The sequence below is a fragment of the Papilio machaon genome, chromosome 6, assembly GCF_912999745.1.
Source record: "Papilio machaon chromosome 6, ilPapMach1.1, whole genome shotgun sequence".
Classification (NCBI taxonomy): domain Eukaryota; kingdom Metazoa; phylum Arthropoda; class Insecta; order Lepidoptera; family Papilionidae; genus Papilio; species Papilio machaon.
Window position 1 is genome coordinate 3,667,859 of NC_059991.1, and position 17,701 is coordinate 3,685,559.

Below are 17,701 nucleotides of genomic sequence, written 5' to 3' on the forward strand. Positions count from 1 at the left end.
AATTTAACAACCAAGAACTATCTTTTCGTTATTGTACATACGAATATCTTACTTCGTACCTACCTAATTTCACGTGATGAAGCATAAGAACCGCTAATTATTACCATAGCCACCACAGTTGAGTTTAGATTTATAATACCTTTACAAATTTCAAATTAAGTTTATCTTGGTAGATTAGGATCACGCAAATCTTAGTAATCGCTTTAATTAAATGACAGATATAAAAGCAAAATTATAAATAAAAAAACAATACTGAGAAAAGTTTTTTATCATAAAACAAATTCATAATTTTTGTATAACAATTCAGAAACCATATTCCACATTCTTATTTTTTGTAGGTTTTGTTCATTTCTTTTTTGAGTATCGCTAAACGTGTGAGACAAGCGTCCCTCCACGCGCGTCGTTCTTGCAGCTTCTCGATTGGCACCATCGCATTCAACTGATTGCAAATAGAATCTGCGGCTTTGCTTTGCGTCATCTTTGGTATTTCTCCCATCGTTGTACTCACTTTATAAATGGTATCGCCGTATCTGTGGAAAAAAAATGTATACTACAGTTAATTAGGGAATTTTGAAGAGTATTGAAATTACTAATCAAACTTTTTTCTAACTGGCTTTGAGGTTCAGACACCTTCTTAAATCGCAAGCAGTCTAATCACGTTATACTAAGTGAGGTATAATATGCAAAATATTAAATTAAGGTTGTAAATATACCATATGTTTAACATTATTACCTTTCAATGTAGCTCTTCATTCCTTCAGCATTTAAATGTGCTGTTTCAAGGGACCCAAGAAAGGCGTATCGCATGCCGAGACCTTCAGAGATTACTTTATCAACGTCTTGCACATCGACAATACCACCTTCCACTAACCGCCACACTTCGTTTAGGATAGTGTATCTGTAACACGAACAGGTTAAATGTACAATTAAAAATGTAGGTATTTTGAATTTTACCATCTGGTTTCTTTTTATTATATCATGCCTATGAAAAAATCAATTGTTGTAGAACACAAATAAAATACGAAGCGCCTTTACGACATAATCCATAAAATTCTTGTACTTAAAATACTTACTGGATGCGGTTAAGGACAAAACCATCAAGTTCTCTGGACAATGAGACGGGCTCTTGTCCAATTTCGATCATTATTTCCCTAGTCTTCTTCGCTACCTCCGGTTTAGTCCAAGGGGCGGGCACGATTTCAACTAATGGCACGTAGTATGGTGGATTGACTGGATGAGACACGATGACCTATGAAAATATTTTTTTATTGTTATTTTTAATCGAAAAAGTTTATAAATTTGGGCAAATCGACAGTTTGCTCATGGATTTTTCTATTTTAATCGTATCTTATTTGGCCAGATTTTTGCTTTGTAGTATTGTTTCGACATTGTTAAATGATTAAAAAAAAACTGATTGGAACTTTCTTATATTGTTGACGAAACAACTACCTGTAGAAATCATATTCACCTGTGCTTTATGTTTCAACCCTTCAGAGAACAAAGACGGTACAGTGGTACTAGTGGAACTTGATAGAATTGTTTTATCGTCCACCACTTTGTCCAAGTTTTGGAATACCTTCTTTTTCAAGTCTAAGCTCTCTGGTACACATTCTTGAACGAATATGGCGTCTTTGACGGCAGTCGCTAAATCGGTTGATCCTGGAAAAGGTAGTTAATAAATTAAAATAGAAACGTAATTTGTATAAAATGAAGGAGTGCTAGTAATAAATAACATGATCATTCTCTCCCTCTCTTTCTATCCCTAGCTCATTATGTATAAAACTCTTATGTATTGAAGTCAAAAAAAATTATCTTGTAATTACTTATAAATACGTAAATATTTTTATGCAAAACTAGTGGTCGCCCGCGACTCTATCAGTGCTAGAAAAAAAACTAAGTAATCTGTGATATTCCCGCGTGCATCAGCTACCTTCCAAGTCAAACCCCCGTCAGTGTTAGTCCAGCCGTTCTTGAGATTACCCGGAACCAACGGGACCTTGCGAATAGACATAATTTTTTTTTCTATATTAGTAACAGACTCCAATTTTAATAATCTTATTGTTTACGATTCATATATGTATATACCATCGTAATAAAAGCACATATTTGGTGCGTAGCACTCGTTACTTTTAATGAGATTTTTTATCGGAAACATTTACGTTAGCATAATGCGATATTGACTTACTCTGATTGCCCTGCGTACACAGTTCCTACTAGATATGATTATGGAAAAGTTTAGAGGTCCCCGTAAGTAATTAATGTAAATTGTTACGCTACATAGCTATTAAAAGAAATAAAATAACAAATAAATGGATTTTCCGAGAAAAACTACGAGTATAATGCTTTCGAAACTTTTATACTATAAAAAATTGTTGACACCATGTCATTGACCTCATTTCTTAATTGGATCAATATGTTTATCAAAAGCATTAATTATTATAGTACTTTTTTAATTTTATTTTATTTTAGAACAATAATATTAAGACAAACCTTTAATACATTTAAATTGCTGCTCCGCATTCAGTGTACCACGCAGAAGACCGTCCTTTTCCAACGTTTTCAGTTGCACCTCGATGTCTTCGAGGGCGTCTGTGACTTGTTGTGGCACGATATCAAACACGGTCACTTGGTAACCCACGGAGGCGAATAGCATCGCCCATGACCTTCCAATCAGGCCACTGAAAAATACAATTTTAGAAGATATATTTAATACTACTGTTTACATTATATTTCATGAAAATAAAAAAATTACAGGAACAATTTAAAATGTTTTAAAGGTTTAAGTTCAAGCAAACATGTTTGCATTGTCTTACAATACAGTGAGTGCAATTTAAATGCAAAACAAAAGATATTTTCAATATGTTACTTTTTAATCATAACTTCATTTTATTTCGTAATATCATTCATTAATGGCAATCATTAACCAAGGTCAAGAACTTGAAGACCCATTCTTATACAAATATATTGTGTTTGTTAACCTTTTGACCCCTTAGATAATTTTATCAAACAACATGAAATTTTCCTTCAAAAGTTTAATACTTGATACTTGAGAAACTCATGAGAATATTACATAACTTGATTTAAGCGAAAGTAGTTAACTACTTCAACTTTATATAACTTTACTATTCAATAAGGGAAATTACAGTACCGTTGGTGCTGAGAAAGAAATATGGTAGAAGTTAATCGGCGATGAGTCGAAAACATTGACTTCGTTTAATGTATGGATTATATGCTAAACAATGTCGCTAATAATATTCTTACTTCTTCTGTATATTTAATTTAAAATGCCCATTAATTTTGTAAATAAGAGGGATTTTTTGTAAGGAAATATTATTAAGAAAATGTCTAATTTAGCGCATAAAACAGTGGGTGGTGTTGTGTGGAATTCTGTATTTTTTGCTGACACAAATTGAAACAGAAAATAACGTTTGGGTAATATCCAAGTTGTTTCATAAAATACATACGTATATAAAAGATCATCAGGCATCTTACCGAAGTAACATCTAGGTAAAGGCCAAAGCTTTGTATGAATGTTAAATATTCATTCCTAGTTCTAAGAAAAGTTAAACATTAAAATAGTTACCACTAATAAATAATTCCACAACTGTTACTAAAAAGTGGGTTACCTTAAATACCTAAGGTTTAACGTTTAGCTCAATTTACTTTGCGCGGTAGTAAATATTTATGATCTATTTATTTACTTATCTATAATTTTACATAAAACTAAACAGTTAAAAAGTTATGTCAGGATATCTAGGTCCTTTCTCCATTAGCGGTTAAAGATATATTTACTACACAACTTCAATGAACTAATTGATAACAAAAAGAAAACATAATACTTAGAATACAGAAATAAATTCTTAAAGTAAATGAAAGTGAAACAGATAAAGCAATATGTTGTTTATATTGAAAGTGTATAAAAGGACTAACCTGCCAACAATTCCGACTTTTTCATTTTTAGTCGACATATTGAATACGTGCACTGTGTGAAGACCTAGCGCTGAATGACTGTGACTTCGTCGCGCGCGCCTTAATAACACCGAAGCCAATCATTATTATCTCCCTCGGTACACACAAGTCACATCTTTAAAAACAAAACACAATATTGTTTAAGTATTGTAACTAATCAATCTTAAATTATATCGTTAGGTAATGTGGCTAAATAATATATTTAGTTTGTTTAGGACCAGTTACAATTTGACAATATTTTTCGTGGCAAGTATTGTTTTGATGCTTTATATTTTAGTGCTTATGTAAATGGAAAGAGCACTCACGTTCGCGACCCAAATAAAAGCTGGAAGAAGTTATTTTCGTAACTTTAGTTAAGGTTCATCTCAGTCAACATACAAAAACTTAAAGCTAAAAACTAAAAACTTACTAACAGACCGGTACTTTATCACTATCACATTCAAAATTTTACTGGTTTTGGCGAACTTTTAAAATCCATGTTGCTACATTTCTTCTTCAATTTGTGAAACCTCAGTTTTGTTTCCCGCCGATTTATACCCCCGCCCGGTCTTGACCCCTGGAGATCATTTTAGGAATCACTGCTATATATGTAGTATAATTGTGAAATGTAACCTGTTTCATATGTAACCTGTTATAAAAAAAATAATTGTCAAAACAAATCTAAAAGCATTATATTAGGGACAACAGCTCCCGCAAATAAAACACATTTTTATATTAATATCACATCATTTTATTATTGATTCGTTTTGAAAATTTTACAAAATATATCGAAATACGAGAAGTTTTGAAACAGTTGAAATTATAATAATAACTTAAATTTTATGTAAAATCTGCTGTTTACTTACTTGATGTTATTGTATAAGATATAAAATTCATACTTTTATCATCTGAACATACATACATATGTATGTAATGAAACAATTTTTTATACTAATTATGTATCAACCAATATTAATAGATTTTATTCAAATGTAAAACGATAAACAAAATTACATAAGTAGATAATAACTACAAATACGTCAATCTTTTCTTTTCAATTGTTATTTTACATTTTATATCATAAACTCACATTTGACCTCTAATCGTTGGCTTCCGATACCAAAATCCCTGTGTAAGACATACCGTCATTATCTTTGACAAAACATAGATAACAATATAAAACGATTACGGATTTTGGTCTCAGAAACCATCGATAAGTTACATTAAAAGAATTTATTTTCAAATACTTATGACATTCAATACTTATATTCATACTATTGTCATTCAATATAATTAGATATTTCAATATAACATTTTATCTTAGAGTGAAACTTCATAACCCGATAGTTTTCATCGACTGATTTTTTATAGTCAAGTTCATCTCAAAAGCAACAGTTAAGACAGTTAAGAGTGTTTAAGAAATTTTCCGAAAAAACAAACTGCTTTCTTGAATGCAGTCGTGTACTGGTTCAATAAACCGTTACATAATCATATTAGAATGATAAGAGATCGTAAATCGCACGCTTGCACGTGACCTATTGTTCATGTAGACTCAAATAATGTTACTTTACAATGCTTTAATCAATCCTTAATCCAATGGAATTGTAACCAAGATTTAACAAATTATGGCAAAAGCAATGTGCAAACACAACACTAATATAACATTGATAGTAGTAACGAATACTCGTGTATGTTACCTCAGTACTCAACTGCACTGATACTAGTATTAATATATATTATCATCCTCCTCATTCTCGTTAAACATATTGAGACAACAATATGTTTCAATACAAGTGTGACAGCAGTCGAAACACACAGTTATACTAACAGAAAATAGACAACAACTATTACATTATTAACTTGATACTTATCAAATCATAAAGGATGTTGTCAGAAATGCTTAATGCTATTAAACGTTTTACAAGCTAATGTACATGATGTCAAACTCCTTAAAGTACTTCTATTTTATTTAACTATAGTGTCAAACTTTATCTTAGGCATAATTTAAGTCGTTAACTAGGTGATATTCCGTGAATATAAAAAATACCTTGAAAATTTATTGTAAAAATATTATGCTTCGCAAGCAGTGCCTTTAATAACTTCAGATGTGCTTATGCTAAATATTCTGTAGTTTCCTTGATTTGGATCAAGTGTTTTGTAAAGGAAACGAGGCAATTTGTCACTCAGAACCCACAAAGTGCCTTCATCGTCGACCTGAAAATAACGACATGTTAATAAATTCAACATTTTCTAAGACATACTTGTTATGCCCGTGTTGGTTTTCAGCGGGGATAAAAGCAACAATCGCATAAAACCTTAGTCGGACGTGACTTATACAGTGTACAAAAAATCCACAATAAAAAGCTTCTGTGTTACTTCGTGTAAAATTCGTATTACAGTACACTAGCCTCATGTTATCGTGTAAAATAAATTACAAAAATACTTGGTCAGTCTCACCTTCAGGTCGTTAGGGAATTCGAAGAGTTCAGGATCACTAAATAGTAATGGGTTGTTCTCTGGTGTGTATGGTTTGTTTGAGTTCCAACAACCAACGCCATCGCGATTAACCTAGAAGTTAAAAATATTTATATGGAATAAAATTGTAGTTTAAAAGTGTGAAAGATATAATTTATTTTTAACTTAAAGTAACTGACTTGATGTTATCTATTTTATTTCCAAAGGCGCTTTAGATTTGAAATGTTTTCGAAGACCAGCTATGATTTAATTATCGTTAGTTTAAAAGTATTAAGTTACAGTCACAAAAATCTAATTTTAAAAGCAAACGAAAATGTAGCTATTTAAGGAATTTCTTTTTTTAAGCTAAGTAAACTGTAGTCCAAGTTCCTTATTTGCCACTTTTACCGATTCTAATATTCAAAGGTTATAAAAATTAGCAAAAGGACTGAACTACGCCTGTTTCGAGGAAGAACAATAAATGTCTTCATAGTAGGTTCATTTTGGTACCATAAATATGTAATTATAAAACAGTTACAATTTATCACTTAATTTTATGAACGTAAGTTACTAAATTTGTTTATTAAACTTGTTGGACTTATATAAATTTTATTACACAATGTCTTCCAAGTTTGTTATTGATTATATAAAATAAACTGCATTTACATGAAGCAAGCCTTCTAAAATCAAACTAACAATTATAACTTACATTTTATAGCCGACTTTTTTTCAAAGCTCTGCTCACCTAAGGTTTGGTTATGGAAGCTTTGCTCACCTGAGTATAGAAAAGGACGTGATTCTTCTCATCGTAGAAACTGGCGGACGCTTGAGTCCTTTCTCCTCTGTCACCTAATAACTGTAACCAAAAAATTAAAATATATTAATACCATTTTAAAACCACATCCGCAGAGTAATTTGACCAAAGTGAAGTTCTTAATCTTACATCGAATCGCCACCCTAAGAATTATGTCCCCAAAGATATAACTTGCTTCATAAAATGCCTTAATGGACAAAAACAATCTGGTGAACATCATTACATAAGTATATTAGGAAGTTTTATATATGCAGGGTTTGTTGTGTAGCCGGTAATAAAGTTTATATTATGAATCGTTGTTTGAATTGGCAAGTCTTGTTGATCAATAGTTGACATAACTTGATCACCTTCACTAGTGCACAGAAGTTCATGTTTTTGCCATACAATGTTGTAAGCGGAAATAATTCGAACAGTAGTATTAAACTTAATTAACTTAACTTGAATGTAAACTGATTAAAATACTCTCTTGTTTTTTTAATTTTACTGTAATATGGAATTAACCCTTTCATCACTTGAGACTAAATTTTAACAAGCAAATCATTTTTAACTAATTTGGACATTTCGTTCTTTAGTTGTTCTCGCGAAGTTATAAGTGTAGAATACAGCCATTACTTCTGTTAAAATTAAAGCATAAATACCTATTATATGCAATGTAGCAGAATCTGTTTTTAAAATTACCTGTTTGCAAGAATAGCTGTATGCAGGACTATTAATTCTATCAATTTATAAAGTAAGTTTTCGCGTCTCCAGGTATAAAGATAATGAGGTTAGGAAAACAATAGCTTGCACAATCGCTCACATATCCTTATCTTTAATTGAAATCTCATAATAAAATACCTATTCATTGTTTGAAATTGAATAAAAAAACTAAACAAAATATCCTACCATTGAAAATATATATAATTGATTAACTATGGTGAAACTAAAGCTACAATTTGACAATAATGATTTAATCATTACGGAACTCAGTTTATTGGTAGGTATATATTCTCTAAAAATACCTAAGTAAATTAGCATCGGTAACTGGTGTATATTTTAAAAACGCTATATTAAAATAACTATATAGAATAATGTAGATTAAGTGTAAAACCGATACAAACCTTAAAGTCATTGAACGCTTCTGACTTGTCAATGTGTGTGTAGTTGCGCAGGAGCTCAGTTGATACGCAGAACTCTTTGGTACTGGAGAAGGCATGGAAGAACATGGTGCGATATCTGAAAGAAATTCATTAAATTATTGCATCATAGTAAATGCCGAAAAACGTGTACAAAAACATTTGAATCATCAAATCTTTGTCTTCGACAGTCGAAAACAAACATAGAGCGATGCATAACACAAATAGTGTAGTATCTGTATTCATAAAATAGAGTTTTGTTACAAATAGTTAAATATAAATTGAAAGTAACCGAATAAAGTTTCAATTAAATGCACGTTGAATGCCAAAGCGATGCAATTCAATACATTCAGATCGTCCACGGCCTTGTCTTCGGACAACAAATTTTAATTTCGGGTCAATGTCGCTAGCGTATACAGTTACTCTTATTTCCGACTTGATAGCTTGCTTAAAATAATTTTCAACGCTAAAAGTAATTTACTGAGATATACTCGTAAAGATAGAAGGTCACTAACGGTGCAACAAGGTGAAATTTATACGTAAATACAATTAACTATTCGTGGTTAGATTGACACCGTAAACTATTTGTATTCATTGTGTATAGAACGTAACCCGGTTGTACGATTCAATATGCACAAAACAAACCAAGGTCCGTACGTGACTCACCCGTTCTCTCTAGGTTCGGACAGTGCTAAGCCGAACACGCCATCTGTCCAGTGGAACTCGATGCCTCCAACTCTGTAAGAGCCCGCTAACGGCTCAAAGTGGAAGTAGTGATGGGCGACGCGCCACGAGTTGTTTTGCTTCAAGCTGTACACAACAACACCGTAGCCTCCCAAATCAGGCACGTACGCGAACGCGTTGTCACAGCTGTCTTTGTCCACATCCACCACCTATAAGAAGTTTCCGATATACTTCATGCTATAAATTATCGAGTATTGAGAATGTATGGCGACATTTTTTTCAATTTAAACAAGTAAACTTGGCGTAACCAAATCTTTGTATAGTTATTGATTAAAAAATAATTTATTCCAACGTTCAATTTGTTCTGAATTACTTACGACATTAGCAAAGAATGAGTCTTCCTTCATGTCTTTAACTTTGAAAAAATATCTATGAAGAAGTTGGTCAGTTTTCAAGTCGAAAATAACCAACGAAGGACCTGCTACCTGGTTTCCTATTCCTGCAAACAAATACATACATGTTATTAGTTAAATTATAAAAAAAAACGGTGTTAAGACGTATGAAAATCTCAGGGAGTGCCTTTGGTTGCTTCGCTTCAAATTCAGCGTTTAATTTTCATTCGAAGTAAATGTAAACAACAAAAACAATAACTTCATCAAATTGTTTTTACGTTTCAATCAAATGCTATTAGCGCAGACGGATACTATATTGCCACGAACCGACAAGGAAGTTTCTAAACATTATTACGTACATACATACATAATATATCTACCATTAAATTCGCTTAATTATTTTTTTTTTCGATATCAAATTAACATATTTGAGGTATTTATTGCTCAATTAAAACAATACAAGTATTTAACCCTAAATATGTTAGTATAAGAAGGCAACATCTTCCTAATTTGACGTCGTAACTGCTGTACGTTTCAAGTTTTCATACCAATTATAGACGATAAAGATGACAGTACTTGCTTCATTTTTTATCAAGCTTCTTCAATCGAATACGTGACGAGCTAAGGTAATAAACAAAACTAAAAATGCCATATAGATTTCCACTCACCATAAATATCCGCCAAACCAGAGTCCATAACCCAGAGTCTGTCACAGGGATCAATGTATACTCTGAAGACGGAAATAATGGAACTATTCGATGGCAATTCTGTTGCTGTATCCGGTACCAGGTTATCTTTCAATGACGGATATGCCTTCAATGGTTGGTCTGACGGTCCGTCCAAATCGACATAATTCAAGGATGAAGCCACACCGCTTTTCCATCTGGGAACTGTGACGAATAATTTATTTTTCCAGCGACCTAATCCTAATGGTAGGTTGTTTGCGGGTAAGAATTGTTTCTCAGTTATAGCCTTTTCTCTTTGAGCCGGTGATTCCCAAATGTAGTCAACTACTTTCCATTCAAAACGCAGCTCTGGCGTCGCCGCTTGGCAAGCGGACAACGCAGCAAATACCAAGGCAATAGATATTGCCCGCATCGTGGTATCTGAAACAATTTTATTTGTAAACATTTTACTGTCACTCTTGAATATTTTATACGGTAAATGTAATATGTTACTCATAAACGTATGTAAATCAGCTCTGAACCGGTTCAAAAGTACAGGTCACAGAGATTGAACCGTTGAGCTACGGCAACAACTAAATTGGCAGCTCACGGCTCATCACGATGTACTATTACTAGCCAAGGAGCCGGGACCTGGTAACTCGCAACTCGAAACGCAATTCATAACTCTATGCAGGTACAAATTAAGTTGAGCTTTTCATTAATCTGCACCACACTCCATATAAACCGTGAGTTTATCTGCTGGTCATCAATTTTATTTGAGTTACTCATGACTACTTATTGATCAATGCTACCTATGAAATGAACACGAAGAATAAGAAATATTTTCTAACCGTAACCGTAAGCCGAAAGCTTAAAAATAATAACATTAAGCCAGTTGCGACATATTTACCATTTATTGAATGAGTTATACATTGTTCTTAAAATTAATTAATTACATTCTATGCAAACTTCAATAAATCCTGTTATGTCGTAACTATGCGGTATTATAATACAGAGAACTCGGAACTACAATGAACGCTCACGTTTTTGTGGATGATCTTGTTATTGAGTAACGAGATGGTGAACCTGTCTTATCTGTAGATCTAGACATGTCTCGTTATGCGTTCCAATTGGTGGGAACTGTGACATGTTACATAAGTTCAGCTAACAAGCTCCAACTAACAATGAAGGTGCTGCTTTTATTCATCTTAATTAATTTCTCGACTCATGAAATGATTTGTTATAATACGTTTGCCTTTAACACACTGGCAATAAAAATCAATTTCATTCAATAAAAAAATAAACAAAAAACGTACAGACTAAGTTACTCTGTGACGAAAAAACAAGTTTTTTGTTGGCTTCAAAATAGCGCATTCATATACTTAGATAAGAAAGATCACAGATCAGATCAGAACAGGATTATAATAGATCGGATTATAGAATAGAATTGACCGATTGTATCCACCTGCTTCGCAATCCATGCTTTGTAATCTGCGCGCTGAACATATTAAGGTACTGGTTTTAATGTAATGCTAGTTATTGCAACTATAAAACCTAGGTATCCATTAGTCTATGTTAGAAATCTATTGTTTGACAGATAAAAAAAGAATGGATAGCTCCGTAACAATGGATATCATCACAACTTTGTACTGAGACTACATCTCAGAAGTACCGTGAAAAAAGCGTTGTTATGTTCCTGTTTCCGTTGGAAAAACCAAACAGACAATTGACGGAAGTTGAATTGTGCAGTTGTGTAAAATACAAAATGATGTCATCACAGGTAAAACTTGTCAACACAAAGCATATACAAAATAGTCTTGTTTCGTCGTCTAGTATTCTCGTCGCCTAAGTCAACTTCAATATTTCAAAATAAGGATGGGCATTTTTGAGTCCTTGTAATAATTTAACTATAAAATATTCTGAATCATACATAGAGATCGTCAAATCTATAGATGGAGTGTTTCATACAAGTTTGACGTCTAATCGAGATTCGATTTACGAGATTACATTTTGTATTTCGTAAATCCTCTAATTCTGCTCGATCTTTGTCAGGATTTATAAATTTTAAATCTATAATTCTGGATAATAAATGATTCTGGATAATAAATAATTATGAATAATAAATAATTAATTAGTTTAAGAACGTAACATCTTGATCTAGCAAGTAATATTGACGAACAACTCGTCGTTCCAGTAACACTTCACAAGATTATCAATGTAAATAATACCTCGTACTATTTGCAGAAATTTCAATTATTTCTTTAAACAGGAAATAATACAAAGTCAACTGGTCTTCTGATTCAAAGGTCCTTTAGGCATGAGAGATAGAAGAGAATGTACCAAGTCACGGGTGTCGGCGACCGCCAAGGCCTGCCGGCGAGCGGTTGCGACTAATGAATTCAAATGACCACAACAACTATTTAAATAACACACTTACACTAAATACGTGATATAAGATTATTTACTTATAAGCTTTTTCTGCTATTTAGGTAGCTATATAGGCAATAGAAAAAGTTGTAGTGAACGCTAATAACAATACGTGCAAATTAACTATGGTCCTTAAACTTATATGTTTAAGTTAAAAAAAACTTATGTTACTGTCAAGTTTTTCATATTTTACTTTAAAAAATGGGTCCGTAAGATTTAAAAAAATCACAATGATAGCATATGCACTATTCGAAAAGAAGTGGAATTTTTTCCATTTTGGCTTGATTTAAGTTCGTTCTAAATTAGTATATAGGTTAACTTATATAGTTGTATTTTAGTATTACCACAAAAGCACTCTCTCCGATATAGTTGTATTTTAGTATTACCACAAAAGCACTCTCTCCGATACATTTTTTTACTAAATAATATATTTTAAAAAACAATTACCAATTAAAAAAAATGTAAACCAAATCAAATTATTTCATATTCGTTAAACTTACGTGTAGTCGAGACGAGGTTAAATGGCAACCGACTGCACGGGACCACGGTCACAGACTAAGCAAATCTCGATGTCTCCAGTCTTTATATATTGGCCTTAAATTCGGTATACAATACGCATTGTACCTTTGAAAATTAGATGACATCCAATTGAATTCATTCTCACAGCTTCACATGGAATTCCATCCAAACTTTACACTATTATTTAACTGAATTACAACAACCGGCAAGGTTTTCATTTTTAAATCTTATTAAAAGTACGTGTAGCAGTATATTTTTGAAGTTACTGATTGTATAAATATAATATTCTTAGTTATTAGTGACATTGCTTCGGTAAATTACAGCATTAATTCATTCAGCTAATTTCTGGATCCGATATCCATCTTCTGAAGTCCCTTAATAAGTGAACTAAAGACACAGGTACGTTAAGGACTAAGACAGGTAGTTTAAGCATTTAGTAATATACTAAATTTCTAATCTATTCTGTATGTGATTTGATTTTGTCGGGTATAATTTGATATGGGTTTGTATTTGTCAGCTGTTATTCTACATAACATTATACAAAACACTGTCGATTCGATTGAACACATTCGGTGATTACGAAAAAATCAATATAAAAAAATGAATATTTTTGTATGAGCACTGACCACAATAACGGACCTATTATTTCAGTTCCAAGTTTAAAATTGTCGATTACGTGGAACGCAACGGTGCAAATTCGGTTCGGATTATTCAAGGCTTGTCGAACTAGCGACGCATCAGTTTTTCATTCATTCCAAGCGATTGCTTGTACAGTCAGCTTCATAAATATAGTGGCAGTCAAGATATCCAAATATATAGGAACACCTAAAGTGATCAATTATATAAGTACAACCAAAGTCATCAAATTAATTGAAGCATCCACTCTGCTCAAAAACATCGGAGCGTTCACATCGTCATATATATGAGTACATTCAAAGTACCCATAATTATAGTAACAGACATAGCGTCAATAGTAACGAAGCATCGAAAGTATGCAAAAATATCGTAACATTTGACAAAATTCAACTCTATCTCTATTTGCTTAAGATACACTTTGAAATATACCACTTCTGTTAAATTCATTTGACATTTTATATCAAAACATTTTTTTGCTATTTACTACAAGTTTACGTCCCGCATGACAGATACTAGATAGTTAAGTAATATCAAATTTTAGTTTGTCACAATATATGCCAGTTTGGCCTTACGGCTTAACTGTTCGCTGTAATACGCAGTTTTGGCGATTCGAATCCCAAAATTAGTTTATTTTTTAAATTTTTTAAGGTTTTTAATTTTATTATCAAAGCATTATATAAAATTGAACTTTATCGCAACAATTATTGGTTACTATTCGACATCTTTAAAAATTAAGGAACCACATTATTCCTTGTCCCTTTTTTTAACCGAGACGTCATTAGCATGTTTTTTTATTGTTCACTTTTATTATTGTAAGTTTCGTCATTAAACTCCGCGCGGACTGTCACTGGCGACATCGAAAACGTGTAATAAATCTATGCTTGGAAAATTCTACTGCAACCGGACTGAAGATACCTAACAGGAAGAGAAAAATATTTTGATACAAATTGTCAATTAATTTAACAGAAGTTGTATAGATGGCCGAACCTAATCGTTATTAATTTTATTTAAATATTTAATACCCCAAAAATAAAAATTTAAAATTGTTTTTGTTAAGTAAAAAACATATTCTAAGTAAATTACTAGATTTTTCCTTTTCATTAAAAAAAATCAAGTATATTGATAATATTGAAAAATAAAAACCATGTAAGCCTGGGATTCGAACCATTAAACTTACGTACTGCGGCGAAAATAGTAAAAAACTGAAACTAGCACATATTGTGACAGAGTAAAATTTGATATTACTTACTAGCTTTTACACGCGACTTTGTCCGCGCGGAATAAAAAAAAATGCTCACAAGATAAAAAAGTTCCTATGTCCGTCTCCTAGTTCTAAGCTACCTCCCCATCAATTTTCAGCTAAATCAGTTCGACCGAACTTGAGTTATGAACAGTGTAACTAACACGACTATCTTTTATATATATAGATTAGGTATCTGTCATGTATCGTAAATTTATAAATTTTAAGCGTTATAATAATAAGAAGAAAAATGTTGGGTTGTCCGATAAGTTCGTGCCCATTTTTAAGGGAAATTTTAAAGGCCCTTAAGTTTTGGCGTACGTATTTTAAATTATATTTGTTCGATTTTATAGCAAAAAGTCTTATGTATTTCGGCAAAAATTAAGTCAATTAGTTTTTATAAAACTGATAGAAAAGAACGAATTGTGTCCTACCATTTGTCAAAATATGGCTGAAGTTACCCTTTTCAGTATGTATGTGTTTTATGTAAACATGTCATATGTTTTCAATAATTGTAATATATTCGGGTCTATTCTAAAATACCTATTGAAAATCGGGACGAACTTATTGGACAACCTATTATGTTGATACAAAGCGTCAAATGAATTTAACAGAAGTAGTATATTTCAAAGTGTATCTTAAGCAAATAGAGATAGAGTTGAATTTTGTCAAATGTTACGATATTTTTGCATACTTTCGATGCTTCGTTACTATTGACGCTATGTCTGTTACTATAATTATGGGTACTTTGAATGTACTCATATATATGACGATGTGAACGCTCCGGTGTTTTTGAGCAGAGTGGATGCTTCAATTAATTTGATGACTTTGGTTGTACTTATATAATTGATCACTTTAGGTGTTCCTATATATTTGGATATCTTGACTGCCACTATATTTATGAAGCTGACTGTACATCAGCATTTGATTGCGTACGTGCGAAGTTTAACGCGTTTCGACATCAATGTGTAAAACACGTGACTATTTCGTTTTGCTATACTCGTATCCATCTTAACAGTTAGTTACTGTAATATAAAATAACTAACATAACAACGGAACGTAAATTTTCTGCAATTTCATCTTGAGAGATTTAAAAGGATGAAATGAATCGTTAATAAACAAAGGTATTATTTAAATGATTTTGTTATTAAATTACTGAAGCACTACCTATAATAGTCACATTCACTTTTGTTTCTCTAATTCTTATTCTCATGAATTCAAAGCTGTCGTTAATATTTTACATATAGCGTCAATTACACCTTTAAGTTACCTTTTTACTTAGGTGTAGTTGTCACCAAATACCAATTTGCAGGCGCCGAAAAGAATTTCGAAAATACCAGAAAAATAATCCAGCAAATCTCTAAGTGTATAAAGTAAATTTAAGACAACTCAGTCGAGTGTGCTCTTTAAATGCAAAGTTGCATCTACTGCATTTTCGATTGTCACCGATTGACGTCAATTGCGGTGAATACATTAGCAATTCAGAACCAATTCTGCAAGACTTTTTGCCAAACCATCTTCATTTCCTTAACCGCCAGGTTTGACCATATGCAAGATAATACGAAATAATTTACAATAATAAGGAAAATCAGAACACCAGGGGCGGAGCATCGCGGTAACACATATAAAAAATACAGTCGAATTGATAACCTTCTTCTTTTTGAAGTCGGCTAAAAAAGGAAGAAAAATTGTAAATTAAAAAAAATGTTCTTTTATGTGGCGATTGCAAATTGTGGTCGGACCACTTTAAGAGGCTGTAAAAAATGACTGTTTGAAGACATCCCTGTGTGTTGGCTACTTTATAGTCGCACATAACGTTATGATAACTAGTGAGTTATTATTTTCTTCCATTGCATTCATTTTACGATTTAAAACCATTGGTCAAAAGTACACTGGACCTTATCACTATCGTTGCAATTTTTGATTTCTTAAAAATTAATCTTTTCATATGATATTAGTACATAAATATTGGTCTATATTAATACGACCTTAGAAAATTAACTAGACATATTAATAAATGAAGCGTGATCGGTCAATGACAAAGTAACGGAAGATCCGTTTTACCCCATTGACATTAAACAGATACCGCTGTTAAAAAAATGCGATTTAATAGGTTCTTTACTTCCCTCTATTTTTAAAATTAATATCAGGGATTAATTTAAGGATTTTTAAAGAGGATCTTTTATTTAAGTGCTTCAATCAATAACAATGTTTTTAATACAAATACAAAAAATCTTCAGATCATTACTATTGCGGAATTTTCCATAAGGAAAGTAAATTGCAAGTAAAGAAGCCAAAATGTATCGGCGAAATTCCAAGCTCTGTATGTAAATGCAAAGTGACCAAACAAGTTTTTATAAAAAAAAAAACACTATGAATAAGACACAATAAGTTACAAAATATGGTAAATGTTTCGTAAAATCATCACGTCATTATGTACTTTATATTATGCTCTAATATCGCATAATTTAAATTTTGATAAATAGACAATCGATATAGATTTATTTTATGCAAACTAAAAACCTAAACTTTTTAGAAAACAAATTCGAGAAAATAGCCTATTTACTCGTATAACATGATTGAATACAAGCAAGTTAGCCATATACAATACGTTAAAATAACTTGTTCTATTAAAAAAACAATCATCACGATTAATCCGTATACATCCATCCATTCAGCCTCGTAACGCCCACTGCTGGGCATAGGCCTCCCCCAAAGGTCGCCACAATGATCGGTCCTGTGCACTCCGTATAGGTATTATTATTATTATTTGGTATTATTCCGTATCATCATCAACCTGCCCTTAT

At 32.1% G+C, this 17,701-nt stretch overlaps 2 protein-coding genes across 2 annotated transcripts; both read right to left on the reverse strand.

Moving 5' to 3' along the window:
- Nucleotides 1–252: 252 nt before the first annotated feature.
- Nucleotides 253–4,027, reverse strand: LOC106716619 (lambda-crystallin). Its single transcript, XM_045678307.1, has 6 exons — nucleotides 3,931–4,027; nucleotides 2,491–2,678; nucleotides 1,469–1,659; nucleotides 1,074–1,249; nucleotides 734–898; nucleotides 253–530 (listed from the first exon to the last, which is right to left on the reverse strand). Exons 1-6 carry the CDS (start codon nucleotides 3,966–3,968, stop codon nucleotides 326–328), a joined length of 963 nt encoding a protein of 320 aa, XP_045534263.1. The 5' UTR covers nucleotides 3,969–4,027; the 3' UTR covers nucleotides 253–325.
- A 1,953-nt stretch (nucleotides 4,028–5,980) lies between these two features.
- LOC106716540 (protein yellow-like) lies at nucleotides 5,981–13,068 on the reverse strand. Its single transcript, XM_014510065.2, has 8 exons — nucleotides 13,000–13,068; nucleotides 10,076–10,513; nucleotides 9,393–9,514; nucleotides 8,998–9,224; nucleotides 8,317–8,431; nucleotides 7,178–7,258; nucleotides 6,406–6,516; nucleotides 5,981–6,162 (listed from the first exon to the last, which is right to left on the reverse strand). Exons 2-8 carry the CDS (start codon nucleotides 10,503–10,505, stop codon nucleotides 6,019–6,021), a joined length of 1,230 nt encoding a protein of 409 aa, XP_014365551.2. The 5' UTR covers nucleotides 10,506–10,513; nucleotides 13,000–13,068; the 3' UTR covers nucleotides 5,981–6,018.
- Nucleotides 13,069–17,701: the final 4,633 nt, after the last annotated feature.

Excerpts from the sequence above, each read along its gene's own strand:
- LOC106716619 (XM_045678307.1), bottom strand. The coding sequence starts at position 3,968 with ATGTCGACTAAAAATGAAAAAGTCGGAATTGTTGGCAG. Across the intron at positions 1,250-1,468 it reads GGTTGAAACATAAAGCACAG|GTCATCGTGTCTCATCCAGT; the intron begins GTGAATATGATT and ends ATATTTTCATAG. Across the intron at positions 531-733 it reads ATGAAGAGCTACATTGAAAG|ATACGGCGATACCATTTATA; the intron begins GTAATAATGTTA and ends TTTTTTCCACAG.
- LOC106716540 (XM_014510065.2), bottom strand. The coding sequence starts at position 10,505 with ATGCGGGCAATATCTATTGCCTTGGTATTTGCTGCGTTGTCCGCTTGC. Across the intron at positions 6,517-7,177 it reads ACGTCCTTTTCTATACTCAG|GTTAATCGCGATGGCGTTGG; the intron begins GTGAGCAAAGCT and ends TTTAACTTCTAG. Across the intron at positions 6,163-6,405 it reads AATTCCCTAACGACCTGAAG|GTCGACGATGAAGGCACTTT; the intron begins GTGAGACTGACC and ends CGTTATTTTCAG.